Here is a 25,956-nt window from a genome sequence, read left to right as displayed (position 1 = left end):
TCTGACTGTCTGGTGAGATATTGCCTATATCCTACAGGTTCTCTTGTGAGATATCACTTATACCTTACTGGCTCTCCAGTAAAATATTCCTGCCTCTCCACTGAGATATCACTTATACCTTCCTGACTGTCTGGTGTGATATTGCCTATATCCTACAGGTTCTCTTGTGAGATATCACTTATACCTTACTGGCTCTCCAGTAAAATATTCCTGCCTCTCCACTGAGATATCACGTATACCTTTCATCCTCTCTAGTGAGATATCACCTCTACCCATCTGGCACTCAAGGGAGATATCACCTCTACCCTACTGGATCTCTAGTGAGATATCACTTCTACCCTACTGGCTCTCTAGTGAGATATCACTTCTACCCTACTGGCTCTCTAGTGAGATATCACTTCTACCAATCTGGCACTCCAGTGAGGCATCACGTCTACCCAACTGTCACTCCAGTGAGATATCAGACCTACCCTACTGTGTCTACTGTTTCAGTTCAATGTTTCTTACCACTAGGACAGGGAGGTGGTGGTGCCTGCCCAAGCTTGCCAACTGAAACACAGAAACAAACAGTTGATAGCTTTGGACATTGTTGCAGTATATTAACATGATCTACAGGATGTATCATAAGTGAATACTGGATATGCAGTGATAATATTGTGTGACAAAAAGCAATAGAGAATTACTCTATACAATACCCACTGCACACCTGAGGTGTGAAGATGAGGCTGAGAGTGAGACTGGACCTAGCTCGGTGACTGCGTCTGTTTGCAGTCTACAAGAAGCCTAGGTCATATGACCAGGAAAATTCATATCTGAACACAGTTGCCAAGCTTGTTGCCATAGCTAGGCACACATCAGTGCAAACGTACACAACAATTCACATCATGATTTGGTTTTATCATTGGTAAGCAATGACGTGCTCAAGTAGATTCGACTTAACTTGGCATAGCTACAGGATAGGCTAATGTGTACCTACCCAAAATAGGTACAAGATTAATCTTGGCTCCTAAAATGTGAATGATCGTCAGGTCTTGTTGAAGCTACCTGATTTAAAATGCAATAGTTTTCATTACAGCTGCCAGGTAACAATCTGGTGGTTAACAGCATGAGCAACATACCACAGTGAGGCTAAACAAACCATCAAGTTTCCGGTTTGGAACTGACCATTCATTTAATTGTAGAGGTGTTGTCATTTTGCAAGCTAACTTTGTCTACTGTACCTACCTTCATCAATTTCATTGTCGCCACGCCGATGGTGATCTGGGACAGGAAAAAGTTTACCAGCTGAGTATATCTGGCATACATGTGTATAAAACAAAACAGTATCAAACAGCACGAGCATATTATAATCACAAGCTGTTTTGTCAGCTTGTGTACCTGTGTTCACTCATCCTATACATACAACGTTACTGAAGAAATTATGCACAAAAGTCTTGCCTGTTATTTTCTACCTTACTGTTGTGAAATAATATATCCCATTGTTTCTTGTGTCAAGTCACACTCACAAAACAGTTATATCTGGAACACACTGTCCAGTGATATGAGTACCTGTCTAAACATTTGGAATATGATAACATGCATCAACCAGGTCTGTCAGCCTGACCACTCAGTCGTATTAGTTGCTTCTTGTGACAAGTGGGTGGTGGGGTTGCCTGGTGGTTAAAGCAGTGGTTCGATTCCCCACATTGGCACAATGTGTGAAGACCACTTGTGGTGTCCTCCTGTGTAATATTGCTGGAATATTACTAAAAGCAGTGTAAAACGCAACTCACTCACTCACTCACTCTTGTGACAAGGTCCGGATATCTTCTGTAACCCATGCTCGCCGTAAGAGGTGAATAATGGGATCAGTTGGTCAGGCTCTCAGACTTGGTTGGCACATGTTATTGGTTCTCAATCACACAGATCGATGCTCATGATGTTGATCACTGGACAGACTCGTCCAGAGATAATAGATAATTTTCAACAAATTATCTCCCGTGATATATAACCTTGGTAAACCACTGATGACACTTATGATCCAAGGTCACCTCCTGACCTCTACCATACAAGGAAAACATTTCTCAACAATTCAGCAATTAGGTCAGCTGATTCACTTTAATGCCATGCCATTGGTGAAAGATGCAAGAGGGTCATAAGATAAAGTGCAAAATCAATTACAATTTTGGGTTGTTATACAATGATATTGATACTGTGACTCAGTGAGCCTACCAGTTCTGTCCTTACCATATCTGTAGGGGTCATACTGGTTAATGGCGGAGTCCAGGTCACTCATCACGTCTGGAAAGGAAATAGATTAATATAATTTTGGGGACAAGTCCAGATTAATCAATTCTGGATCAAATGAAACAGTGAAGAACTGGATAAGTTCTAACTTTCATCTGGGCAGGATGGCACACATGCAATGAGCTCAAACCTAATACTACTATCGTCATCAGACCTACTGCGATTCCACTGGAAAATATATTCCACATTTTCCCTTAGAATTCATACAGTGATAGTTGAATATAATAATCATTTTGATACCCATTGTTAGTACTGCCTTCAATGGTGTTAGAATGAAGCAACAGTTTACAGCAATATCTTGCCTTCTTGAACCCGACTCCAAAACGTGTGCGCTGAGGGAACAGTGAACAATGTAATTATCTTACAAAACGCCTCAATATTAATTTTGAACTATTTGAAGCACAGGCATTGGATTATAATAGGGAGTACCAGAGTTGGGTAACAGCCCAGACATTACTACAACGAAGTATTAGTATCAGCATTTCCAGCAGGTAACATTAAAAATGTTACCCACTTGTAAGGGGGTGCATTGATTGGCTCAGCCAATCAGAAAACAACATTTGTTGTGAGAGTTAAGATAAAACTATAAGTCTAAACTACTACTTTCAGTCTGACCCAATGTTTTCCAGTTGTCACATAGCAAGTTCAAACCTCATCTTGCGGCTTTCATGTTATGTGCAAATACCAGTAGTAGTGACTAGCAAAATGTCCGACAAGTCGCTTGAAGCTGTAGACATGATGAGGTATCATGCTACATGTACAGTGTGTCTCTCACTTGCTGCTCTCACTCCTTGCTGGACATGGTCAATGCTGGACCGGGGCCGGTGACCATAGCCTGACACTGTTCTGACGCCATAACCACTCCCTGGACCTCGGTTCCCTAGAAACACAACAGCTCCATTTTAGTTGCACAACCAGACCTTCTCTCTGCTACACCACAGTGTATCAGTGACCGTAATTAAACAGAACTCTAGTGCCCCTACAAACGTGTTAAGACTTTACTCCATCCACGGGGGATGAGACGTGAGATTCAGTAATTATATGCCACATCAGTGTATAAACTTATCATTCGATCCCGTTACTCATCTCCGTTATGACAACCATGGATTGGAGATCAGTTCTAACCTAGAACTTCATGGGTTTTATCTGGAAGAGCATAAAATGAATAAGGAGCACATCTACTGAGTGCATACTGAGAAACCGTGAAACCGAGTATGTTTGTTACACACCTGGGAAGGACTTTTGGGGACTCCATGTTGAATGTCTGTCCTTTAGCTGCATGTTTCTTTCTGGCTCTTCATAATCTGGACAAAATAGTAGACTGTGTTAGATTATAGCCACATTCATGTCCCCATCCACACCACACCCTCCACAACATCCACTTCCAAACCGCGCCCGCCACACCCTCTACATCCAAACCATACCCACCACAAGAAACACACCACACCCTAGACAACATCCACATCCAAACCACACCCTCCACAGCCTCTACATCCACATCCAAACCATACCCACCACACCCTCTACATCCAAACCATACCCACCACAAGAAACACACCACACCCTCCACTACATCCACATCCAAACCACACCCTCCACAGCCTCTACATCCACATCCAAACCATACCCACCACACCCTCTACATCCAAACCATACCCACCACAAGAAACACACCACACCCTCCACTACATCCACATCCAAACCACACCCTCCACAGCCTCTACATCCACATCCAAACCATACCCACCACACCCTCTACATCCAAACCATACCCACCACAAGAAACACACCACACCCTCCACTACATCCACATCCAAACCACACCCTCCACAGCCTCTACATCCACATCCAAACCATACCCACCACACCCTCTACATCCAAACCATACCCACCACAAGAAACACACCACACCCTCCACTACATCCACATCCAAACCACACCCTCCACAGCCTCTACATCCACATCCAAACCATACCCACCACACCCTCTACATCCAAACCATACCCACCACAAGAAACACACCACACCCTCCACTACATCCACATCACATCAGCTACATGCAAAGCAAAGACGATGTCATGAAAGGTCAATAAGAGTTATGGTCATAACATCAGTGTGGATGAGGTATAAATTTTCAAACAGAGGCAAGAAAGACAACACTTTCAAGGATATTATAACCAGATAAGCACTAATGCTGAAACAATTACACAATGATTCACTCTTTGATAAAATGCTGTAGCATTACTTACAAATCAGAAGAAACATATTGTCAGTGTCATTACAATCCATATGCCATGAAAACCATTTTCAGTTTTTGACAGTTCAGAACTACATTTCACATACATTTTCTTTATTGAAATATTAAAATCAACAATGTGTTCAGTTAAATGCAGTATGAAGTGATGGTGATTCTGACATGATCAGTAGATAATACAGTCAGTATATCTCATACAAATATCGGTGACCTGCAGATGGACAAGGGAGACTGCCTATGCGGGAAGAAAATGTAGAAAAGGTGTGCACTGATCTGATGGCCCTCTGTGCAATGATCCCGAACTGAGTAACAACAGATCAAATGAGAAAATGAGCCTGAACCCTCACCTTCTGCCTGTACAGAATGTATGGAGGTGGGGCGATGGTAGGACTCCACTTACCTTCAGCTTGATATTCCTCCCCACTGTCAGGATTTGTCTTTTCTGAAGGGTAAAACACACAGAGTAAGATGGAAACATCAGTAACTAGATGGCCTTCTAGTGAAGTGTGAACACTCTTGCATGAACATTAAACAAGAACAGCAGATCACCAACTGCAACTGCAGCACAGGCGACTACAGTGCAGCACTTCATTGTCCAAGGCCAAAGAAACCCAAGTAGACAATAATGTCTGATAACAGGCCCTTCGACTCCATAATGGGGACTCATCGAAACATATATTGTTGAAATCCAACCTTCTTGACAGAGGTTACTTGATAATGCGGAAAGGATTTTGCTATTATACATGACAAAGAAAAAGATATTTCTAATAGATATTTTAAACATTTGTTGTTATGATTAAAATTATTTGTCATCATTTACTTATATGTTACAATACAAAATATATTGGATGATACCTTGATGGGACTGGACTTGAAACTTGACACATAAAAAACCCCTCGAAACTATCTTCCTTAAAAAATACATAGTTAAAGAATCTATGTGAGAAAGACCTGTTGACCACAGTGATGGAGATGTCTGAGTGTGTGATACAGACCCTGAACCAGATATACCCAAACAGCCCATGCAAGTCTGTAACAGTTGTCAAGTCTACGTTACATCATGTTTGTAATGTATGAACGCAAAGAGCCTGTGGGCTACTGGTTACTGCATGACATTAAGATATTGTAATAACTGACCTTATCTGAAATAATTTCATTAGAGACACAAGTCAGTCTGGGCAAAGACAGTGGCGTATCTAAACGAACCTAGTGTCTACAGCTACAGTATGAGCACAGGATAGTTTTAGTTGATTATGATATGCTGTATGAGAAAACAACGATGTCTTTCACATACTCCTGTCAATATAAATGGCATAGTCTGGTGGAAACTTTGGTGGCTCCAGTCCCAGAATCTTCATGTCGTTAGTGATGAGGGGCCGAGTGACAGCCTCTCCCGACATCATGACAAAGTAGTCCATGACCTCCGACAGGCACAGGATCGACTTGTGCTGAAATATCAGTATACAGGTACTAGTATATATTGCACGCATCACCATCACGTCTGAGTAGGTCCAGTTTCATTTACCAAGCTCCATGTGTGACTTGCTTGTTATATACATTAGGTACATGGCAAAACAAATAGTTTTGATGAGTCCATGATCCACTGTGAAATTATTTTCAATGTGCTGCTATTAATTTGATGTTTGTCACCACACCTTAAATTAGTACCAGAGAAAGAACTTCTAGTGGCCGTGTGGACTGGGCATTACTTAAATGATACATGTGAGTGAATGAATAGTACCAAGGTCCAGATCACAAGAGATCGTCATCACTACTCTTCCGGAGATAAAGGATGATCACGAATAAGAGCACATGACGTATTATGACAAATCATCTGCTGGTCACACTTTGTCCATAATGTAATGGTCAGTCATCATACATATCACTTCTTACAACGAGCGCGGTGGTAACGTGGATATATTCATCAGCTGGTCATACATTGTCTACAATATAATGGTCAATCTAGTCACTTCTTATAACAAGCATGGTGGTCACGTGGACATATTCATCAGCTCGTCACACATTGTCTACAATATACTGGCCAGTGTCCAGTAACTTCTTACAACAAGCACGGTGGTCAGGGGGACATCTTCATCAGCTGGTCACACATTGTTCACAAGATAATGGTCAGTCTAGTCACTTCTTACAACAAGCACGGTGGTCATAGCGACATATTCACGAGTTGGCTAACATTTGACATCAGTACGATATCTTATACTCACTGCATTTTCCACATTGATCTTGAACCCTTCCGCGATGCGGATCACCTCGAAATGGTTGAATGGGTTCCCTCTGACAAAAATTAAAATATGTAACATCATTATTCGAAATATAAAAGTCATTATTCATAATGTAATTTCTGACAAACATAAAGCAAACTCATTATTCATGATATATAATCTCTGGCAAACATGGTGTAATCTCTGAGAAACATAATTTAATATCATTATTCATAACATAATCTCTGACAAACTTAATGCTATCTCATCTTTCATAATGTAATCTCTAAGGCAAACACGCCCATCACGCTGAAGAGCCGGGTTCCATTTCCAACATGTATGAAGACCGTTTCTGGTGTCCCCCACTGTGATATGACTGGAATATTGCTAAAATCATACTCACTCACTCTAACAAACATAATGTAATCCCAATATTCATAATATCTTTGACAACCATAAAATAAACTTAATGAACGAACAAATATGTTATCTCATTATTTATAATCTAGTCGTTGACGAACATAATATAATGTAATCTCTGACAAATATGTAATCTAATTATCCATAATCTAATCGTTGACAAACATAGTGTAATCTCTTTCATGATTCATAATAGAGCTTCACAAAAAAGTCTTCACATTGAGAGCGACATGGTAATCAGACAGCATATACAATATTCCAGCAATATGACGGTGTTAACACATTGTAGAGGTTTTATCTAGCAAGTACATCGTATATCAGCCAGTATATCAACATCAATACACTGTTTGTGAATAGCATTTAGAAGTGACACACATGAAGTTTGTCGTCTAATGGAAATCAGTTTCTGCAATATGAGCTACATGTTTAGGAGTGCATTCGCATACCTCCATCCCTTGCCCGTCCCTTTATCACTCGAAACCATGGTCTGCTTGATAAGGAGCTCGAGATGAGCAATATTATTTGTGAATTCCTTGATATCCTTGTGCCTGATCTGATTTTGACATGAAATTACTGTTCAGAGCAGCACGACACCTACAGAGCATATTTCACATGTACCTCAGTAGTCTGTCTAACAGTCCGAACCACATTATTTTCCCTACTGCCAATCCCCCCCTGTAGCGCTAATTAGCCCTAAATAAAGGAAGTCTGCATTTCATCTTGTACAGGCTGAATCTCTGGTCTCCCTGGGGCTGCAGGGGCTCTTTTTCAATTTAAATGGTTTTTGTTTGTTCCTATCAAAATTATATAAGCGTTAGTGTAGTACCTCGTGTGCTCCATCTTCTTTGTGATGACGTAACTGCCAGTGTTACGGAAGGTGACACTCTCTCTCATCAGTGTGTTGCCATAGTTGCCACCACTGCTAAGAATCTTCTCAGCAATATCTCTCGTGATGCCAGAAAAGAACCATCTTCAGAAATTCAAAATAGTGTAGCCAAAATTAAAACAATACCAATCATGAAATAAAACAACCCCTTGAAATATCTAAACAAATCCCGATATATTCACAAAGACATGGATCAAATGATTTCATATACTTCCCTACTGCGTGAAAACATAAAGTTTTACTTTCAGCGGAAATGAAAAAAAAAATTACTTTCACAAAATTATTCCACATCTTTCTGCAAATTCAAAGGCATTTCCTGAGGAAGAACACATAAATAAGTGTTAAATCTCTTTTTTAATATTTGATATCTCATTCACTGAAAGTTACCTGTATCCTGTTTCAAATGAACACTGTTGTCGCTTATCAATGTGGGTTATGTTTGTTCAGGTTCTTTCAATAGTTTATGCCTCAAGTAGGTGAATACATGTATACTCACGTTGGTATTTCGCTGTTGTCTGGATCCCTCCAAAATCTGTGCCTCTGAAAGATCAGGAATTATTTTAGTCACAGCTACCTCAGTGTCAAACAAAAGACACGAAGTTTCATCTAACAATTTATGAACATTACGATTGTTAAATAATATGCCATATATTTCATAAATACACACTGTGTGAGTCAGTTGGATGGTTATAGAATTTAAACACTTAAATGCCTCTAGAAGAGTCTTCATAATAAATCTACTGGGTTTCTTAAGCAGGTCGGATCTGAACAAGACAATCCAGTGATTGTCACCATGCAATATAATGACAGAGCAAGTGTTTATAAATCATTATGAAACGATCAAGATACCAGGTTACCAGGTATTCGCGAAGAAAACGTGAGTGTATCCTGCCCCACCCGTAATACACGTCATAAACATATTCTAGGTCTAGTCATTTGTTCCGCGGCAATGATTCGGGAATATATGGTCTAAGACAAAGTGGGGAATCGCATCGGTTATCATTTCACGATGCACCAAATTTTGAAACTTCCTCCACATGTCCACACGAACAGAGCACTTTGAACCAGAGTGGCATGGCGCTCTCGGAAATGCTGATAAAAAGAGCATTTTCGATTGAACCCCCAAAAACCACGAAATGCGAACACCAGACGTCGAAGCTGTTGGAACATTGCTGGACACAACAGGGAAGTTGTAAATGATAAAATATACACCCAGTCGTATAAACTGAACCAACTTTACTTTTGTAGCTCTGGTGATTCCAACCATTCTCTTCTACTTACTGAGTTAGTTTAAGATCGATTGTTCCATAGTCTAAAATTAATAACAAATGACACAAAAAATCAAAACAACGTCAGTGCAGATATTCACAATGTGCTTCAAGTCATTTTGGAACAACGGGAAGCTGTGCACAGTCGGTGAGTGAGTGGATGAGTATAGCCTTGAACCACTTTTTGGATAAGGCTTATTCCTACAATATCACAGTGGAGTACACAACACTGTACATGACGTGTTTATGGACAACGTCTCTATACGAAGTTTCAGAGCTAATTCTTACTCCTTTATCAGGTGAATGCTGAGTCAGAAAGCATGGACATGAAAAGATAGCAATATAATGACAAAGCCAATTAGATATGGTTAGATAACAATATATTGTGATGTCAAATGGAAGAGTGGGGGTGAGGTATGTTAATGTACAAAGATAACAACAGTGTACGAATACATAAAGATGAAGTAGAAGATGTTAGCCTTTAAAGAGTGTCATGTATTCATGTTGGTCTAAATTCTAAATGCCGTTCAAGAACACCAAATATGGGTTTCAATATTGCGCTCATATGTGGAATTGAACTAGGTAATCGGTGTGACTAGCAGGCACTTTAGTCAGCGGGCTTCTTCACTGCCCTGACCTTCGCGGGACAGCTTACGTAACGAATTGTTCTTTTACAAAACAAACAAACAAACAAACACCAGTAAAAAACAAACTATGACCATCTATACCCTGAAGTGATCTTAACCTCTCATAACCTTGTTTTAAAAATACATATGACATTCTATACGCTTAAATGACTCCGACCACTGAACAGTTTAGAATGAAACAACTATCTGTGTGCTGGATCTGCCTTTAACAGCCTGATGTTCATAAACTTATGCTAATCGGACAATAAGCCCGTTGTAGGCCTCTTCACAGGGCTGTCTACACCATCAGGACAAGCCTAATACACCTAATGGCATTGCTTAAAATACTGATTATACTTGTGCTAATGATTGCTGGCCTACTCATCTAGTGTTGTGGGAAGTACTACTCAAATTCTCAAATCTGCAGTTGTCCAGTTGTTGGATTGATACTGAAAACAATGTGCTGATCTGTGCTTTACAATTTAACGCATGCAACCGTCATAATGTTTTTGTCCGCAGATATTACATAAGGTATACAAACTAGTCTATAACAGGTTCTTATGTTCCATATTGTTTGATTTGAAACACGCCTGTCTGTTCCGAGCCATAAACTAGTCTTGACGTGACACACTAAAGCTACCCAGCAACAGGCAACAGCTAGCAGCAACAAAGCTGTATCACTGCACACACCAATCGAATTGTTTTCAGACTTTATATTGTCATGTTTTTGAGTGGCCACATGTACATGGCTGTTACTGTGTCCAACCCTATATTGCCCAATCCCTCAATCTTACCTTACCCCTCCTACCACTAATTCCCCATTACACCCCACTCTACCCCTCATACATCTATTACCAATCTCACCCCACTTTGCCCCTCCCACATCTATTCACAATCGTACTCACTCTGCCACACCTACCACCGCCACGCCGCCGTCTATCCACAATTTCACCCCACTCTGCCGCTGCTCCCTTTCTAATTCTATCTCCCACTACTTTGCCTCTTCCATGTTTGACCACAATCTAACCCCTCACTCCACCGTCCATCCATTTAACCTATTTAAGGTACTTTCAACTTCTATAACTTTACCTTCCACTTTACCCTTCAATTAACTTTCAGGGGTCGACCCAGTTTCCTACACGTTCTCCTTGCCCAGTTCCAACACGGCCTGAACTTCAACACTCATGTTTCATTCCACCACTTTCGCTAGGACACCGCCAAGTCCTTACCCTTATGTTATTACCAAACCCCAATTGTGCATCTCACAAGGTAAAGATCTTACCTGTTTCTCATCCATATTGCGAATATGCTAAGGAAATGAAACAGGTTGAAAGTGCAACCAGGTTAAGTAACTATAGACCTGCGACAACATCTCAAGAATGAATACTAAATGCTAGGATGTGTGCAAATGTAAATGTATTGTGTTTTGCAATGCATAAAACGGCTGCCGATTCAGAACAATACACAATCGTCTAAAATATTTGAGTTACCCCTGCAAACAGTGGGTCACGCACGCATAACCATCCTGCAACGAGGAAGTAAACACGTAACAAACATCTCTGTTATGACATGCTCACTCACTATCATTGGTCCGCCATTGTCCAGTGACAATTGCGACTGGCTGTCGGGGAAGATAGAGGTGATGCTGTTGTCTGGTGAGGAGAAGCCTGTGCCCACACTGCTGCTGTCAGGGGGCATCCGAGAAGAGGAGATTGGAAGAGGGGGGTTCTGGGACTTGCCCCTCACGCGTTGTATGTCGTCCCGAACCTTCTTAATCTGACCCGGTAGAAGGTCAAGATTATCAGAAACATCGCCCTTCAAAGAAAAATAGATATATTAACAGCGTGCAGTTGTCTGAACAGTGTCTGTCTGGCATCAGGGTATTGGGTCTGTGTAATACAGGGCGACAGTTCACATTGTAGGATTGAAAATGATAATTATGTATGCGATAAGGTTAAAAGGACCAATATAGTTTGGTTTGGCTGCTCAACGAACAATTAAGTCGCACTGATACAGACTTTGTTTGTGATCAGTTAGTAGGGAGCCCCCGTGTAGCCTAACCAAAATGAGTGAGTGAGTGAGTGAGTGAGTGAGTGGGAGGGTGGGTTGAGTGAGTAAGTGAGTGTAACGCCGACCAGTAAAGTTGTTAATGAGTCAAATGCACATATGAAGTACACTAGACTTATGAAACATTTTATTTGGTCACAACAGGTAATTTCACTAATATTTAAAGACCAGCATTTACATTTAGTGAGAATGCTGGTCGCCATGACGTTCTTGAGGCAAACACTGAAGTAAGACATACTGGCGACCACAGTAGTCATACAGTGGGGATCTGTCTGTGTCCATATGCTACTACCAAACACTGCCACTTCACAACTTCACAACTTCCCCATATGTGCACATGGGAATCTTTCCACAACGTTACGGAGCCATTGTAAATCGCTGCGGCGTTCCTTTCGTGGACTGTTTTGCTCATATGTGGGTAAGCCATGACAAATGTGAGGTCTTGAAACAATCTATAATCTTACACACAGCAGGTGCATTTCATTTCTCTTGGTGAAATTTGTTAGATCGGTAACTATTTTATGGAATAGACAGGTTCTACGGTCCTGGCAGAGTCATACTGGTTAGGTTCAACAACAGCTCAACCCATGAAGAATTCAATAACCCATGCTTGCCGAGAGAGGCGACTAACTTGGGATGGAACAGGATAACAAGGGCGAGTTCTGCATATTTATCAGGCTTTTTTGTGGACCACATTGCTGCCAAAAGGCACAACTTAAAGTCATTAACTAAGGTATAGTCATTGTCTTTATCACTATGAGAAAAGGAAAAAAAACAGGTGTTTAAATTGTTATTTTCTATGACACCCAGAAAATTTTCATGGTTGTACCACGTGAGGTCCTAGGAATCAAAGTCACAGGCATAAAGTAAAACCGCATGTAGAAACAATGAGACATGACCTCATGTCTTTTAGATACGCTGTGTGTGCCTAGGAGAAACCATTTATAGTGTCCTCCGCTGTTATGTTCCTGGAATATTTCTATATTTCTAATTTCTCACTGTCTAACTCGCACTTAAAGCGTTTCTATAACATTTTCCTGAATGTATTGAACCAGAGACGGAAGAGGATGTCATGAAGTGTCATGTGTAATTGAATGTGTATTGAAAAAAAATTGTTCGTTGGATAATTTTCTGCATATTGATTTCTTTTCACTATTTTCCTGTTGACAATCAGTAAGGATGTGTGTGCATACGTGTGTGTATGTGTGTGTGTGTGCGAGCGCGCGCGCTCGTGTGTGCTAGTTGGGTGTGGACGTGCATGCCCCCCACCCTTGTCCTGACACATTGTGAAATGACCATTGAAACACGGGTAACAATGAAGTGTGCAACCTCCCATCCCCCCCTTACCTCAATAGTGTGCGTCCCCCGTTTCTCTAAAAGCTGTACCCCCACCTGCACTGTGTTGTAAAGCTAAATCAGATTCCTACCTCCGAGAGTCCAATAATGTATGCCTTCCATAACTCCCGTTCGCTAAACTTGGCTGTCTGAAAGAAAGGATGGTAAATACAATACTAGTCAAAGATAAAGGCTAGAAGAACAGGCTATACCGACGTAATTGTTTTTTTTCAGATCTGTCCTTAAACAACCAGAGGCTGTATCGAGGAATGGAACGAGAAATAATTTACATATGTTTTGTTATATCAACAGTTATTTATTCACAGCCCTGTGACGTTTATAATAATTCTATTTTATTTGTTTGGTAAGCAAATGCTCCCCAGTCTCTCAGGTATGGTCTAAATGACCACGGGAGAAGACACTATGACAATACCACTGTTGTTATTGTGACAGGTGTTGTTGTTTTGTAATTCTCAAGAAAATCAATAACAAACGTTGTGTTCAAAAGAAAATGAAACGGGTACTCCGGTTACGCGACCCCAATCATCCCAACTTCCTGGATGCACTGAAGTAAGTAATATACATGTATATAAGAAGACAGGCCCGCTTCTTCCTGGTTCGCTGCAGCCAACGTTTGAGGGGTCTCCACTTCCTGCTTAGTCTACAGGAGAATAGTGTCATCTGTGTGACGTCTGCGACTGCTGGCCTACTGAAGCTTGTCCTCACACCTGTGTAGGGGTACTTTGTAACAGATCCCCTTTAAGGTTTGTTTTGCTATCCCGAGGAAATACGATGCCTTGCAGGAGGGGACTCGCATTTTTTGGAATGAATACCATATTATATTTTCGGCGTCCACTGACAAACCAGAATATACTGATCTGCAACGCTTGAGACTCTGATGGACGGTTAGTTGTTGTATGCCTCACAGAAGTAGTGACTCTTTAGCTGTAATTTGAATGAGTCCAGGTCATGATTAGATCTCAGGTGTAGCGGAAGTTCATTCCACAAGTTAGGTCCGGCAATTTGAAAACAACGAATATATCTGACAGGTTATCATGTTGGAGATGAGGGGCTTGACTGTGGAGACACTTGAAGACAAGCAGGACAGCTTTGTATCTGATTCGCTGTGGCGCTGAACAGCAGTGTAGATGTTGGAGAAATGGTGTGATGTGGTCATGTCTCGGCGTTCTTATCCATTATGTTATCTCTTCAATGCATGTTTCCAGCACTGTCAAAAGGTGATAGTGGATAAATGGATGCTTTCACCGACGTAACATCTACCATGTATGCGTGCGTGCGTGCTTGTGTGTGTGTGTACCTCGTTAATCGACGTTCCAGAGGGGAAACAAGCAAGCATCTATCTTGGTGAAAAGCTGCTTCACCTCACACTGATTTTGAACTGGTGCGTATATCCGCCACCCGATGAAGTCTCAAATGTTCCCCTAGGGGCCAGGCTGGACTTATGGCGGACCACGAATGTAGTCGATCCATTTTCACTGATTTCCGTGCCCTGTATGAGACTGGTTACCGTCAGTGGTTGTGCTAGTTTGGAGTTTTCTTAAATATAATCAAATCAGTAGCCACGGTGATATCACGGAAACCTTTTATACGGGGCTGTAGGGTAGCCAAGTGGTTAAAGCATTCGCTCGTCACGCTTAGTACCCGGGTTCGATTCCCCTCATGGATACATTGTGTAAGCTCATGTCTGCTGTCTTTCGACGTGGTGTTGCTGGAAAATTGCTGAAAACGGATCAACACTCAACTATTTAAAAGGGTAGTAGACCTCTTTTCACGCGTTCACCCACAGTGCTTCATGAGGGATGTGATTAAAAACAGCAGACACGACATATTCGGTAGTTGGATCGAAGATTCGAAGAGCTACGATTTAGCAGTATTTTGCCCAACATGATACTCACCCTAAACTTGTTCAGCCGTTTGGTGGTGTACAGGTCGAATCTGTAGCCCTTCCTCTCATCACTCTCTCCTGTCCTGTACTTGGTATCAGAGCCAAGCTGAAGCACGCCAATATGCTGCAACAAAGGAAAAACAGGTCATCTACACCCTCATCATGTTTGTCTGTGGTCGGGATATATTGCCTGGAAGTGAACCACTTAGCATTGTCTTGTTTCAAACAAACGCAAACATTGTTATGTACGAACATCTTTTAATGGATGAAAACATATGTGGAAAATCTTGAAGAAAAGCAACGATCTGAATGTCGGTGGTGTTACAGAAATATAAGAAGAGTGATATTTTGGAGGTGATTTGGAACATATGGAAGCTTTTAAACATATGAGATGTAGTCTGCTTTTGTGCAAAAATAGCAAAATGAAATAAAGTACACCTAGAACTGAAAACAGCCTTGAATTCCATATACACAGAGTTAGGCTGTAAAAAGCACCTGACACTAGCCATGCTCAATAATGCTCGCAAAATATATATCTGGGTTAGTTTGTTTTCCGAAGTCTCACTTCGAGCAAATATACAAGAAAGTTATGATTCATGTCACTATACTTCCTCTTTATGTAGTTCCTTTGAATCTTGCTTTAACGTTATTCGGTTATTGGGTCAGGCGAATTCCGTTTACATATATTATCCAGGTACTTATGTATTGTCATGTACACCTGCGTCCTCCTACCTCTACACGACCCGTGTAGACCCGATCTTCTGCAAACCATACTTAAGAGGCGACTAACGGGATGTGGTGGTCAGGCTCACTGACACATGTCATCATATCCCAGAGGCGGAGATCGAAGTTCATGTTGGATTGTCTTGTCCAGGCCACCTGTCCGATTACTAACAGACCACCGCTGGAATAATGCTGAGTACAGCATAAAACTAAACTCTCTCATTCACTATGTATACACAAGGTGCTGTATACTGGTGAAAGAGTCGTAAATATCCACCAAGTCCAACCTATGAAGCCCCAAATACACCGTTTACAAATCAATGCTTCTTGCAACGGATCCTTGTACGTCACATGTCTTGTGACATGATACTTACATTTTCTCTGCTTGTCTCCTGGTTTTTGAAAATATACAGGGTGAATTCCTTGATCACGCACCAGTACTGGACCCACTTGGAATCCTGGAAGAAACAAATGCCCTTGAGAATACACAGGTACGGAAGGATCGCGCGGTACAGAGTAAAGTGGTGCCAGCAGTAGACCATTTCAATTATTTGAAATAAAACACCTGCATTATAGCAATCAAAGTCTTATTTGACAACACAACACTTGAGTCGACTTCTCCCTAGTAGGCTAGAACCCTAGGTGTACCCGAAACCATACATGGAACATTATTATTCCCCATTGATCTATCTTGTTTCCTTGATATTAACACGATGTTGATATGAGCTACCCGAGTGACGTCAAGAGTGCTCTGCACGTCAGGGCCTCGTACAATCTCAGCGTCAAGACGATAGTAAGTCGAGGTTAATCTATTGGAGTTAACGTTTTGTAGGCCAGGGACCAGCGTTTTACACCACTGAGGACAGCGCTTGTACTACTATACTTCCATGTAAAGCATTACCATATCTGATACAGCGTCTGTAAAATATTGTAATTACGATACACAGAGGCGGTGGGTAGCCTTGTGGTTAAAGCCTTTCCACACCGAAGACCCGGGTTCGATTCCTAACGTGAGTACATTGTGTGAAGTTTCTAGTCTCCACAGCAGGAGATATTGCTGGAATATTGCTAAAAGCGACGTAAAACTAAACTCACTCAAGTTGCACTTTCTACGGTGAAATTCTATAACAAATCCAAAAGGCTGTTTACTGTCACTGAAACATATGTGTAAAACAAGCTTTAACCATGTATGTCTTCGGAGATAACCTCATGTGTTCTTGTAGTGCCAGTTGTAATGGGTATAATCTTTGGCTACACAATGCACTGTTCCTATATCCTGTGATTTTTACTCATGTTTTTGATGAGCCCCACATGACCTGTCATCCGGTTTTCCAGCGTCAGTAATATTTGGGCCTATATTTAGAGTGCATTTCAAGTTCGTAGAATTGAAATGAAAAATCGCAGAATTCTCACTGACACTTTGGGGTATAAGCAAATCCTACTTGGCAATGTTTCACAAACCCGGTAGAAGAGGCGTCAACATCTATGGGTTAAAAAGTGAAGCAATTGGATTGACTTGGAATGAAAACTTTGAAACACGGCAGCGTTAACATTGGATTATTGAACAGTTTTGGGTGTCGTCGGCAACAGCCCGTACACGATATTCATGTTCAGTGAAGCTTTAAGGTATCTGGACACTCCCCTGGACCAAATCACTCAAAATGAATTCATTCTGGGATCAAATCTTGAGAGTGGTTTCAACGTTAGATCAAGTCACTCCCCTCGGGATAGTAACACACACCCTTTGCAGGATGAAAACACTCCCCGTGTCGCTCTCACGACTCCCTGTATAATATACATGTGCATTATAATGTACAGACATATGTTTTCTTCTTTTTATGTATGTCAATAAACACAACAACGTAATTTGTTGTTACCGGAAGACTTAGTTTAACTTATTTGTATACAGTGTGTGTATCGTTAGTGCTGTTGACATTTTCAGCGTGTTTATGCCACACGTATTCCTGTTACGGGCAAGCTCACCTGGAGCAGGTACATATCACAGGTAGGGTCGTATATTACGCCATACCGTTATCGTCGTGCCTCGTGACGTTACCCTCAACACAGAGGTCACGGGATATTGTTTCCGGAAGAGAGCATTGCTCCTCCTTCAAGACAGATCCTGTCGTAAAGACAGTGGAAACGTTGATTTATATGTCACCTTTTAGTGTTCCCAGCCGTGATAGTGCATCTATACTAACAGACCGTATATCAGTATGTGATAATTCACTATCTGAACAGTCAGTGTCACGTTAAAGGACACTTCAAAGTCAATCAGCTGACAGGTTTATCAACGTAACGCGTCCAATACACGACCCTAGTTCTCTCCACTGTAGACGTTGGTGGAACTATATGATACCACGATATTAAGGTGCCCTACTTGACAGACGAATCACCCTGCAACCAGTAAACTCTGTTGTACTCCCTCAGTCTACATGTTTGCTTTTCTCACGGACGTCGATGCTACAAATACAAGGGCTGGCAAAGATGTATTCCCAATGAAGGAATCATAAGAGTCAAATGATGTTTGCTTCAGTGGGAAGGGATCCATACGGATCGTGTGTTGGATGCATTCCATTTAAACAAGAATAATTATATTTCCATTTGAAGCAATCGTATATCATCGGGGTTATGCCCGCTCGGTATATTTTTACAGTCCAAGTCTGACGTCTGAAAGTTTGAATGTTTATCACTTTGTATAGTGATGACCAAAGGTCATAATCGGACAGTCTATGTGTGTGTGTGTGTGTGTGTGCGCGCGCGCGCACGCGTGCGTGTGCGTGCGTATGTGTACGGAGGGATGCATGCAGCAAATATACAGAATGTAAAGTTAAACGGGAACATATATAGCCAAGCAAACAAAACACAGGGACATACTGGTATCCGTACTCCATATTTTTAATTTAAAGGAACACAATTGTTCTAGAACTCGTCTGAACATGAATGTACAGTGACAAGGATGGTTATTGGTATGTTTTCAGTGCAAGTTTTAGATTTCCAACATCTGCTTGGGAGAGAGCGGTAAAATACAGCTTCTTTGTGAACACAGTAGTGAAGAATTCAAAACAAGAGTAGTTAAACTTCACACCTGACGTCGTGTAAATGGTACTAGTTGTTCGATTGTGGTAATGTATTGTCGGTGTCATACGTGGACATTGCGACACTGTGTATAGTCTCCCTGGTACAATTAGTTGTCATGGCGCGCGACAGTCGACCTGTATCGGTACGGTCTACTAACGCCAACAGGGAAAAATTGCTATAGCTGAGTAATAGCTGAAGTTTGTTGTGACAGCGATACGTTTACCCGCACACAAGTGGACTGTTCCATTTAGTGTGCACTAATGCCTACATTGAGATTAGGAGAGTGAGAAATAGTTGACCAGTTTTATTTTGAAAACATACATGCATGTGATTTTAGATGAGCCTTCTCACAGGAGGGGGAGACTAAAGAGTAGAATGAGCGGGATTATTCAAAGTGAGCAGGAGCTATACTTGCACAAAGCGGTTTTAGTGTTGAGAAAACTGTAAGCCTATCCTAAACTATCCTGGCGTAATGTCAGGAGTGAAGCGTGAATCGCAGAACACGGAGATTTATCTCCCCTGCCCAGTTCAGTTATCTCCCTTTCTTAACAAATACCGCTTAAATTAGTTCTGTGTCCTAGGACCTGTATGATGACATAGTGACTGCGACGCAATTATTTACCTGTCAACAGACGCGGTACAAATCAAATGCACAATTTGCTGTATTCCGTCTTCATTGTGAGTGTGTACAATGACAAACATGCATCTGGCGCTCAGACACTGATCTGTGCTTTCCTTATCAAGTGATGACAGCATGACTAACCTCCTTTGCTTCATTAACACGCCAGACTGTACCAGTTTTATAAAGCTGAAAGCACCTTCATTTTGCTTTAAAGATGTTGTCACATAGCAGTATTTTAATTATTGAATACATTATCATAAGATACAAAAACATGCTTTGTGGATCGGGAAGACTAATTGTTGATGGACCCTTTTGCCTACAGCGCTTGATTGGATTGTTACATTAGTGGAAATACACTCAAAGTTTTATTAGGAAAAAAATCTCAGCCCTACTTATTTCGCCATCCGCCAAATCCACATCCCTTTACCTACGTATCTGAACCCACCTCACCCCATTTCTCAATCACATTTCCGCCTTCATACTCTCCCCAGAACCTCACACTCACTTATGTTCCCCATTCACTTCTCATCTCCATAATCAAGTTACACTCCTCTCTCTCACATCTCACTGCCCACCCCTACCCGTTGTCCAAGGACTAATCCCGACTAGCCCACACCTACCTCTCCATCCTCACCCACAACCACATCATCACCAAGCAACAACCGCATCCTCGCTCCACATACAACCACAACCTCTTCCTCGCCCCCCCCCCCCACCCCCCCCACCCCCACAACCATATCCTCCTCTTCGCCCCAACAACCCTCCACACAACCACATCCTCTTCCACGCTCCCCCCACCCCCCACACAACCATATCCTCCTCTTCGCCCCAACAACCCTCCACACAACCACATCCTCTTCCTCGCCCCACCAACCCTCACACAACCACATCCTCTTCCTCGCCCCGCCCCACCAACCCCGCACACAACCACATCCTCTTCCTCGCCCCACCACACACACAACTACTGTTATAGTAAACAAGTTTTATATCGAACATAGAGGACCACTAATTCCCATTCGTTACAACCGTAGTTTGTTATAAACGTAGTTCACGGTATACCATTTTTCATATTTTAATGTAACATGACATGCGCATGGGATTTGTGATTGCAGGTCTGACTGTCAAACTCGGAAGGATATTCCAGATAACTGAATCAAATACTATACAGTAAAATTAACCTAGGGTAGCCTCGTGGTTAAAGCGTTCGGTCGTTGCGCCGAAGACCCGGGTTCGATTCCCCACATGGATAGATTGTGTGAAGCCCATTTCTGGTGCCCCCCAACCCCCACGTTATATTGTTGGTAAACCCACTCATTCAACATCATAGTATGTGTGTGTGTTCTGTGGACATGTGTATAGGAAGCCATGCTCTTTTATCAGGGCCGGTGACCTTTGTCACTTTGTAACTTTACAGTCCTTCAGTCTGCAGTGTATTCAAATATACCAGATATTTAGTCTTTACTTTAAAACTACAGTAGAATCTGAATATCACCACGTCTGCCGTATACTGCTACAAATATCTCCCGTTTATACAGCAAATCTTTCTGTTGTATCCCTTATTAGAGTGAGGATCATGTCTTCAGTGTCTAATACTCACATGTGTGAGTGGTATGCTGAACAGGATAGTAATCGTCACTGTGTTCAGTGAAATACCTACACCCAGAACCGTCGTCGTAAATATAAATAAAAACATAGGTGGTAATTTTGATAAATTACAATGACATTTTATAGCCTTTCAAACAAACAAATCCCTCGTCCCAAGGACGGGGGTCGTTATGCCACCCGAGATATTTACAGTTAATCTCTACCTATAATTTATTATACCTGTGCTGACATAATCAATCAATATTTATAATGAGCTTATATAGATACATATCTAGCTACATGCATGAACTGTTCTGATTTGTGAAACGGCGGAACTAACTGTCTCACTTGTCAGATAAGACGATCACTCACAACAAGAATCGGTGTCTCGTCAGAACAAATCCCTGTCACACCTCCCCCAATGTCTCCCGCATACACACTTTGTGCTCTTATACTACAATTAGTCCCTGGTAGCAAAAACCAGACTGATTTTTTTTATTGAAAAGGAGTCCAGGTGAGTTGGAAGATTCAAATGAAATCGAGACTTACTTTGTTTACGGCTTTACCATTACAGCGAGGTGTGTGTGTGTGTGTGTGTGTGTGTGTGGGGGGGGGGGGGGGGGGGGGGGGGGGGTAAGGCAGAAGGGAAATTAATGTGTTTCAGGGACCGTGAGACAGACTAGCCTTATACCTACAGTGGCTCATGTAACTACCCCAAGTGTCACGATGTATCCTGCTATGTTATATCACCCAATGCTATGGTATTAGCGAAAGCTCAGTGTTTGTCTGAATGACCCAAGTAGGTAGGCTGTGATATCACATAGATGTCAACTGTTATTACAGAGGAATTTTCCGGTAGATGAGAAAAGGAACGTGTACTATATACCGCCATTATTCAGTCATCTTAGTTCTTAACAATAGGCTTTGATATCAACGCCAGCCACTCCGCTCACCAAAACAGGTTTCTCAACTGTTGCTGTCCCGTAGCCTATTTTTCATGTCAAAGGAGACAAGCTTATGTTTTCAGACAGACTTGAAAGCTGGTGTGTAATGGTTCACCCACAGACTGTTATTAATCTCGCTCAGTCAACATAGAAACATAGGGTCAGCTCTGGGTACACACGAACTATGTACAGTATATAATTAGACGGGTGAGTCGGTAAATGTTTAACAGAACTAATCATGATCAAAACCTACAACAGTATAATGCACTGTAAACGCATTGCCTTAGGTATAAAACTACGTGTAAGAAAACGGCAGAAGATGGATCGTCCTGCATGTCAACGTTAACATGTTGGAGTGAGGCTCTGCTGTCATACACTGATAACTGTGGTACAGTTAATATTGAAGACATACAGATATCCATGTTTGACAGTCGGAAAGGTGTACACATTTCACGTTGTACTGTTCATTAAGATGAACATATAGACAAGAGAGATGGAAGTCGTTGATGTTTGTAGATATCCAACACTATTACTTGTCAATATTAACACGCAGCTCTTTGACACGTATGTGAGAGAAATACAGCAGATACAATAACATCGATGTGTGAAACGGTCTCAAAATCAAATATTATGTGTCATTGGTTTTCTTCACTCATTTCTAAGACACAAGTTAACAGAGTTCAAGGGTTCGACGTTAAACATGCACCTTTAGCGCTTCCCAGCCAACTGCTTGCCACAACATAAACAAACATATACCTGTCAGATCCTGCGTAATACTTACATATGTTCCCTTGTGTTGCAACCATCCCTCTATCAGCTTGTAGGGACTGGTCGATAAGTTCACGTAATCCATAGTGTAAGAAGCTGCCCGACTGAATATAATATCCTCACTTGTTAGAATAGAATCCCAAGACTTGCGGTGACCGACGTCGCATGTTTCTCAATGCGATCCACTGAGCGTTTGTTCAACGTGAGCTCACGACCAGGAAGTGAAACGCCGAGAATAGACCTGAGCTCTAATCGCACCTATGAGCAGGTAGAGACATACCTGCAATGTTGGAGGAACTAGGGACAGATCGAGACCGTCCATATCACCACCAATCGGTCCAGGTATGGTGGGTGTTAGAATAAAAACGTGGGTATCATAAAAGGCACGGAGAAAGAAGATGTCCTTGCGGGATCGTCACCTGCGTTGGAAGTCTCAGGCGGAAGATATCTAGAGCGGAACTTATTCAATATGTAGATCTTTAACTGGAGGGCAAATACCGTCCGCTCGTGTACTCGTTATAAGTAGTACTTCGTGGTAACGCCGAGCACTTATACTTTGTTTCATGTCATAGTTGTTCTGGTAGACAAGTGTTTGAAGGAACACGTGCTCCAGTAAGTCAGAAATTAATGTGATTTTGTGATTTCATAACATGGCTATTAATCTCCTATCTAGAGGGTATACTGTCACAGTGTACCGGTATATCAGTTCATATGATCAGCGACCGGGCACGCCTCCAGCACATTAACAAAACCATTAATAGCTATTAATTAGAATAGACAAACACGATATATGGAACAAATTAAAACTTCCTCAATAAAACACATTAGAGTATCAGATCAGGCATGGCGTGTGAACCAGCTTGCCACCATCTGTGTGTATATGCTTCATGTGGAAGTTCAAAGTGCAAGCTACATGCTATATAAATTGTCACGTGTCTATAGTTGCAGCAAAGCTTTGAATGTGGATATAATGAATGCTCCTGATTTAGTCTGTTTCATTTTCATTTCAGCTTTAATTTTTCTTGTTTTCTATTTCCTAGTGGCAGTCAGTGCATGCAAATAAATGCCAGTCAACCTTTGTTATGATCAAGCACTTACACTGGATCAACAAAACGATTCCCTGTGATAATTAACATCAATGGATGGACAAGCAATGAGGATCTGTTTTGTTTCATTACCCTTTCCGTTTTTACCCAACTTCCGTCACTGCGGTTAATCACCTGAATATCAACAAGGCACAATTTTATTGCAGTTAATCTGACATTGTTGACTGGCACAATAAAGTAGGGCCCACCCTGAGCTTACTACTGATCATACCCTTAGTTCCAGAGCATTGGAACAGAGTGAGTGAATGAGTCAATGACTGAGTTTAGTTTTACGCCACACTCAGTAATATTCCAGCTATATGGCGGAGGTCTGCAAAAAAATCGAGTCTGGACCAGACAATCCAGTGATCAAAAGCATGAGCATCTTTCTACCCAATTGGAATACGATGACATGTGTCAATCAAATCAACGACACCGGCCACCCGATCCCGTTAGTCTGTCTCCCTTTGCGACAAGCATGGGTTGATCAGCTATGCCCCGGATCTTCGTTGGTAGCTTACAGAAGGTGACAGAAAATACCGCTTAACCTGAAATTACCTGACATATTATTGTAGACCGTGTTGAGTACAGTACCATCCGCTAAATCGATTCAAAGTTTGTCTTGGTCTTCACAAACATTACCCCATTTTGACACATGATAACTATAGGCTGTCTGTCGGAATCTGACATTACTGCAGCCCCTCTTATCTGAATCTGGTCCACAGTTTGCAGACTGGACAATCACATATTAATAACAATTAGCTCATAATATATGTAACATTGTACTCTGACAACAAATAATGTGTGATCATGTTTGATGAATGTAAAAACAGGTTTTGTAGCTGTGCCTAAATCCGGTGTATGTTTGTTAAGGGACAATATGGATAACAGTGAACCGCGGGCGACGGTCAGTGACGATCGGGCTAAACACGTACATTAACAATGTTCCTTTAGAATTGTGTCTGCTTTCTCTTGTTACATCTTTCACCTTCTCTCGGCTTTTCGTGGCTTTTCGAGGTCGACCTTGGTCTAATCAAAATCTAAACATCTACAGTACAAAATCTGAACACGTTGGGGATAAATAAGCGTTAAGGGAAACTGACAGGGTGTCTCGAATTACGAGCTGTAGTGTTGCATGTACCCACGCACGAACACACACGCACGCACGAACACACGCACACACACACACACACACACACACACACACACACACGTACATGCAACGTACCATAAGAATTCACACATAGATAAACCTGTAGCATTTGATGTGAAAAACGAATTAGCCGATATTCCGCACGAATTAAGTTTTGAAACAAGCTGCCAGTGTTCACCAAATCCCGAGTGAAGTTATCAAGACGAGTGGACTGGGCTTACACACTGTAGCGGTGGTGCCTGTCGGTATCTTTTGTAACTCAGTAACATTTAGAAATCTATGTGTTTTCAACGTTCAATATGATGAGTGCACAAGCAGTAACTGAAATATTCAGATGGACACGGCAAACCTTTAAGTGTACACCCATCTGCGGGAGAAAAGCAAATGTACTTTTATTAGCTATATCCAAAGGACAGACTGAAATGAGCCATAAAACAGTAGTTCACTGTTCACTTCCGTCCAGTATTAAACGAAAGAAAAACATTTCTCCACATTTCTGCACAGTACATCTGGGGTTCTTTTTACTATATATGGACTGTAGACGCAAATTGCAAGTACTTTTATTTCCAAGTCCGAGTTAAACTACAGTAACATGAAATGTGTCATAAGAATTCCCGCCGGTGGTTCCGTTGGGCAACACAACACAGCCTGCAGTAGAGTAGAAAAAGAATTTAATTCTGCGTTAACCCTGAAACAACAGAGTGGCGTTAGTCACTATTTACGAAACTG

General features: G+C 41.6%; 1 protein-coding gene across 6 annotated transcripts in view; it reads right to left on the bottom strand.

Moving 5' to 3' along the window:
* Positions 1 to 23,439, bottom strand: part of LOC137278095 (uncharacterized) — a 39,398-nt gene extending 15,959 nt beyond the window's left edge. For 3 of the 6 annotated variants that reach the window (XM_067810201.1, XM_067810204.1, XM_067810206.1), the window contains exons 1-15: positions 23,003 to 23,188; positions 16,365 to 16,448; positions 15,278 to 15,391; positions 13,454 to 13,510; positions 11,541 to 11,774; positions 8,562 to 8,605; positions 8,006 to 8,149; positions 6,763 to 6,832; positions 5,835 to 5,988; positions 4,941 to 4,982; positions 3,516 to 3,590; positions 3,062 to 3,166; positions 2,227 to 2,280; positions 1,225 to 1,260; positions 508 to 549 (exon numbers count right to left, since the gene is read on the bottom strand). In XM_067810201.1, coding sequence (XP_067666302.1) covers positions 508 to 549; positions 1,225 to 1,260; positions 2,227 to 2,280; positions 3,062 to 3,166; positions 3,516 to 3,590; positions 4,941 to 4,982; positions 5,835 to 5,988; positions 6,763 to 6,832; positions 8,006 to 8,149; positions 8,562 to 8,605; positions 11,541 to 11,774; positions 13,454 to 13,510; positions 15,278 to 15,391; positions 16,365 to 16,448; positions 23,003 to 23,074 — 1,327 coding nt within the window. In that variant the 5' untranslated portion in view covers positions 23,075 to 23,188. Of the gene's footprint in view, positions 1 to 507; positions 550 to 1,224; positions 1,261 to 2,226; positions 2,281 to 3,061; positions 3,167 to 3,515; positions 3,591 to 4,940; positions 4,983 to 5,834; positions 5,989 to 6,762; positions 6,833 to 8,005; positions 8,150 to 8,561; positions 8,606 to 11,540; positions 11,775 to 13,453; positions 13,511 to 15,277; positions 15,392 to 16,364; positions 16,449 to 23,002 lie in introns of all 6 variants that reach the window. The other 3 variants (XM_067810205.1, XM_067810203.1, XM_067810202.1) reach the window with 3 other exon arrangements.
* Positions 23,440 to 25,956: the final 2,517 nt, after the last annotated feature.

This window comes from Haliotis asinina, chromosome 3, assembly GCF_037392515.1.
Source record: "Haliotis asinina isolate JCU_RB_2024 chromosome 3, JCU_Hal_asi_v2, whole genome shotgun sequence".
Lineage (NCBI taxonomy): Eukaryota > Metazoa > Mollusca > Gastropoda > Lepetellida > Haliotidae > Haliotis > Haliotis asinina.
Note: the sequence above shows the minus strand (reverse complement) of the source record. Positions and strands in the feature narration are given on the sequence as shown.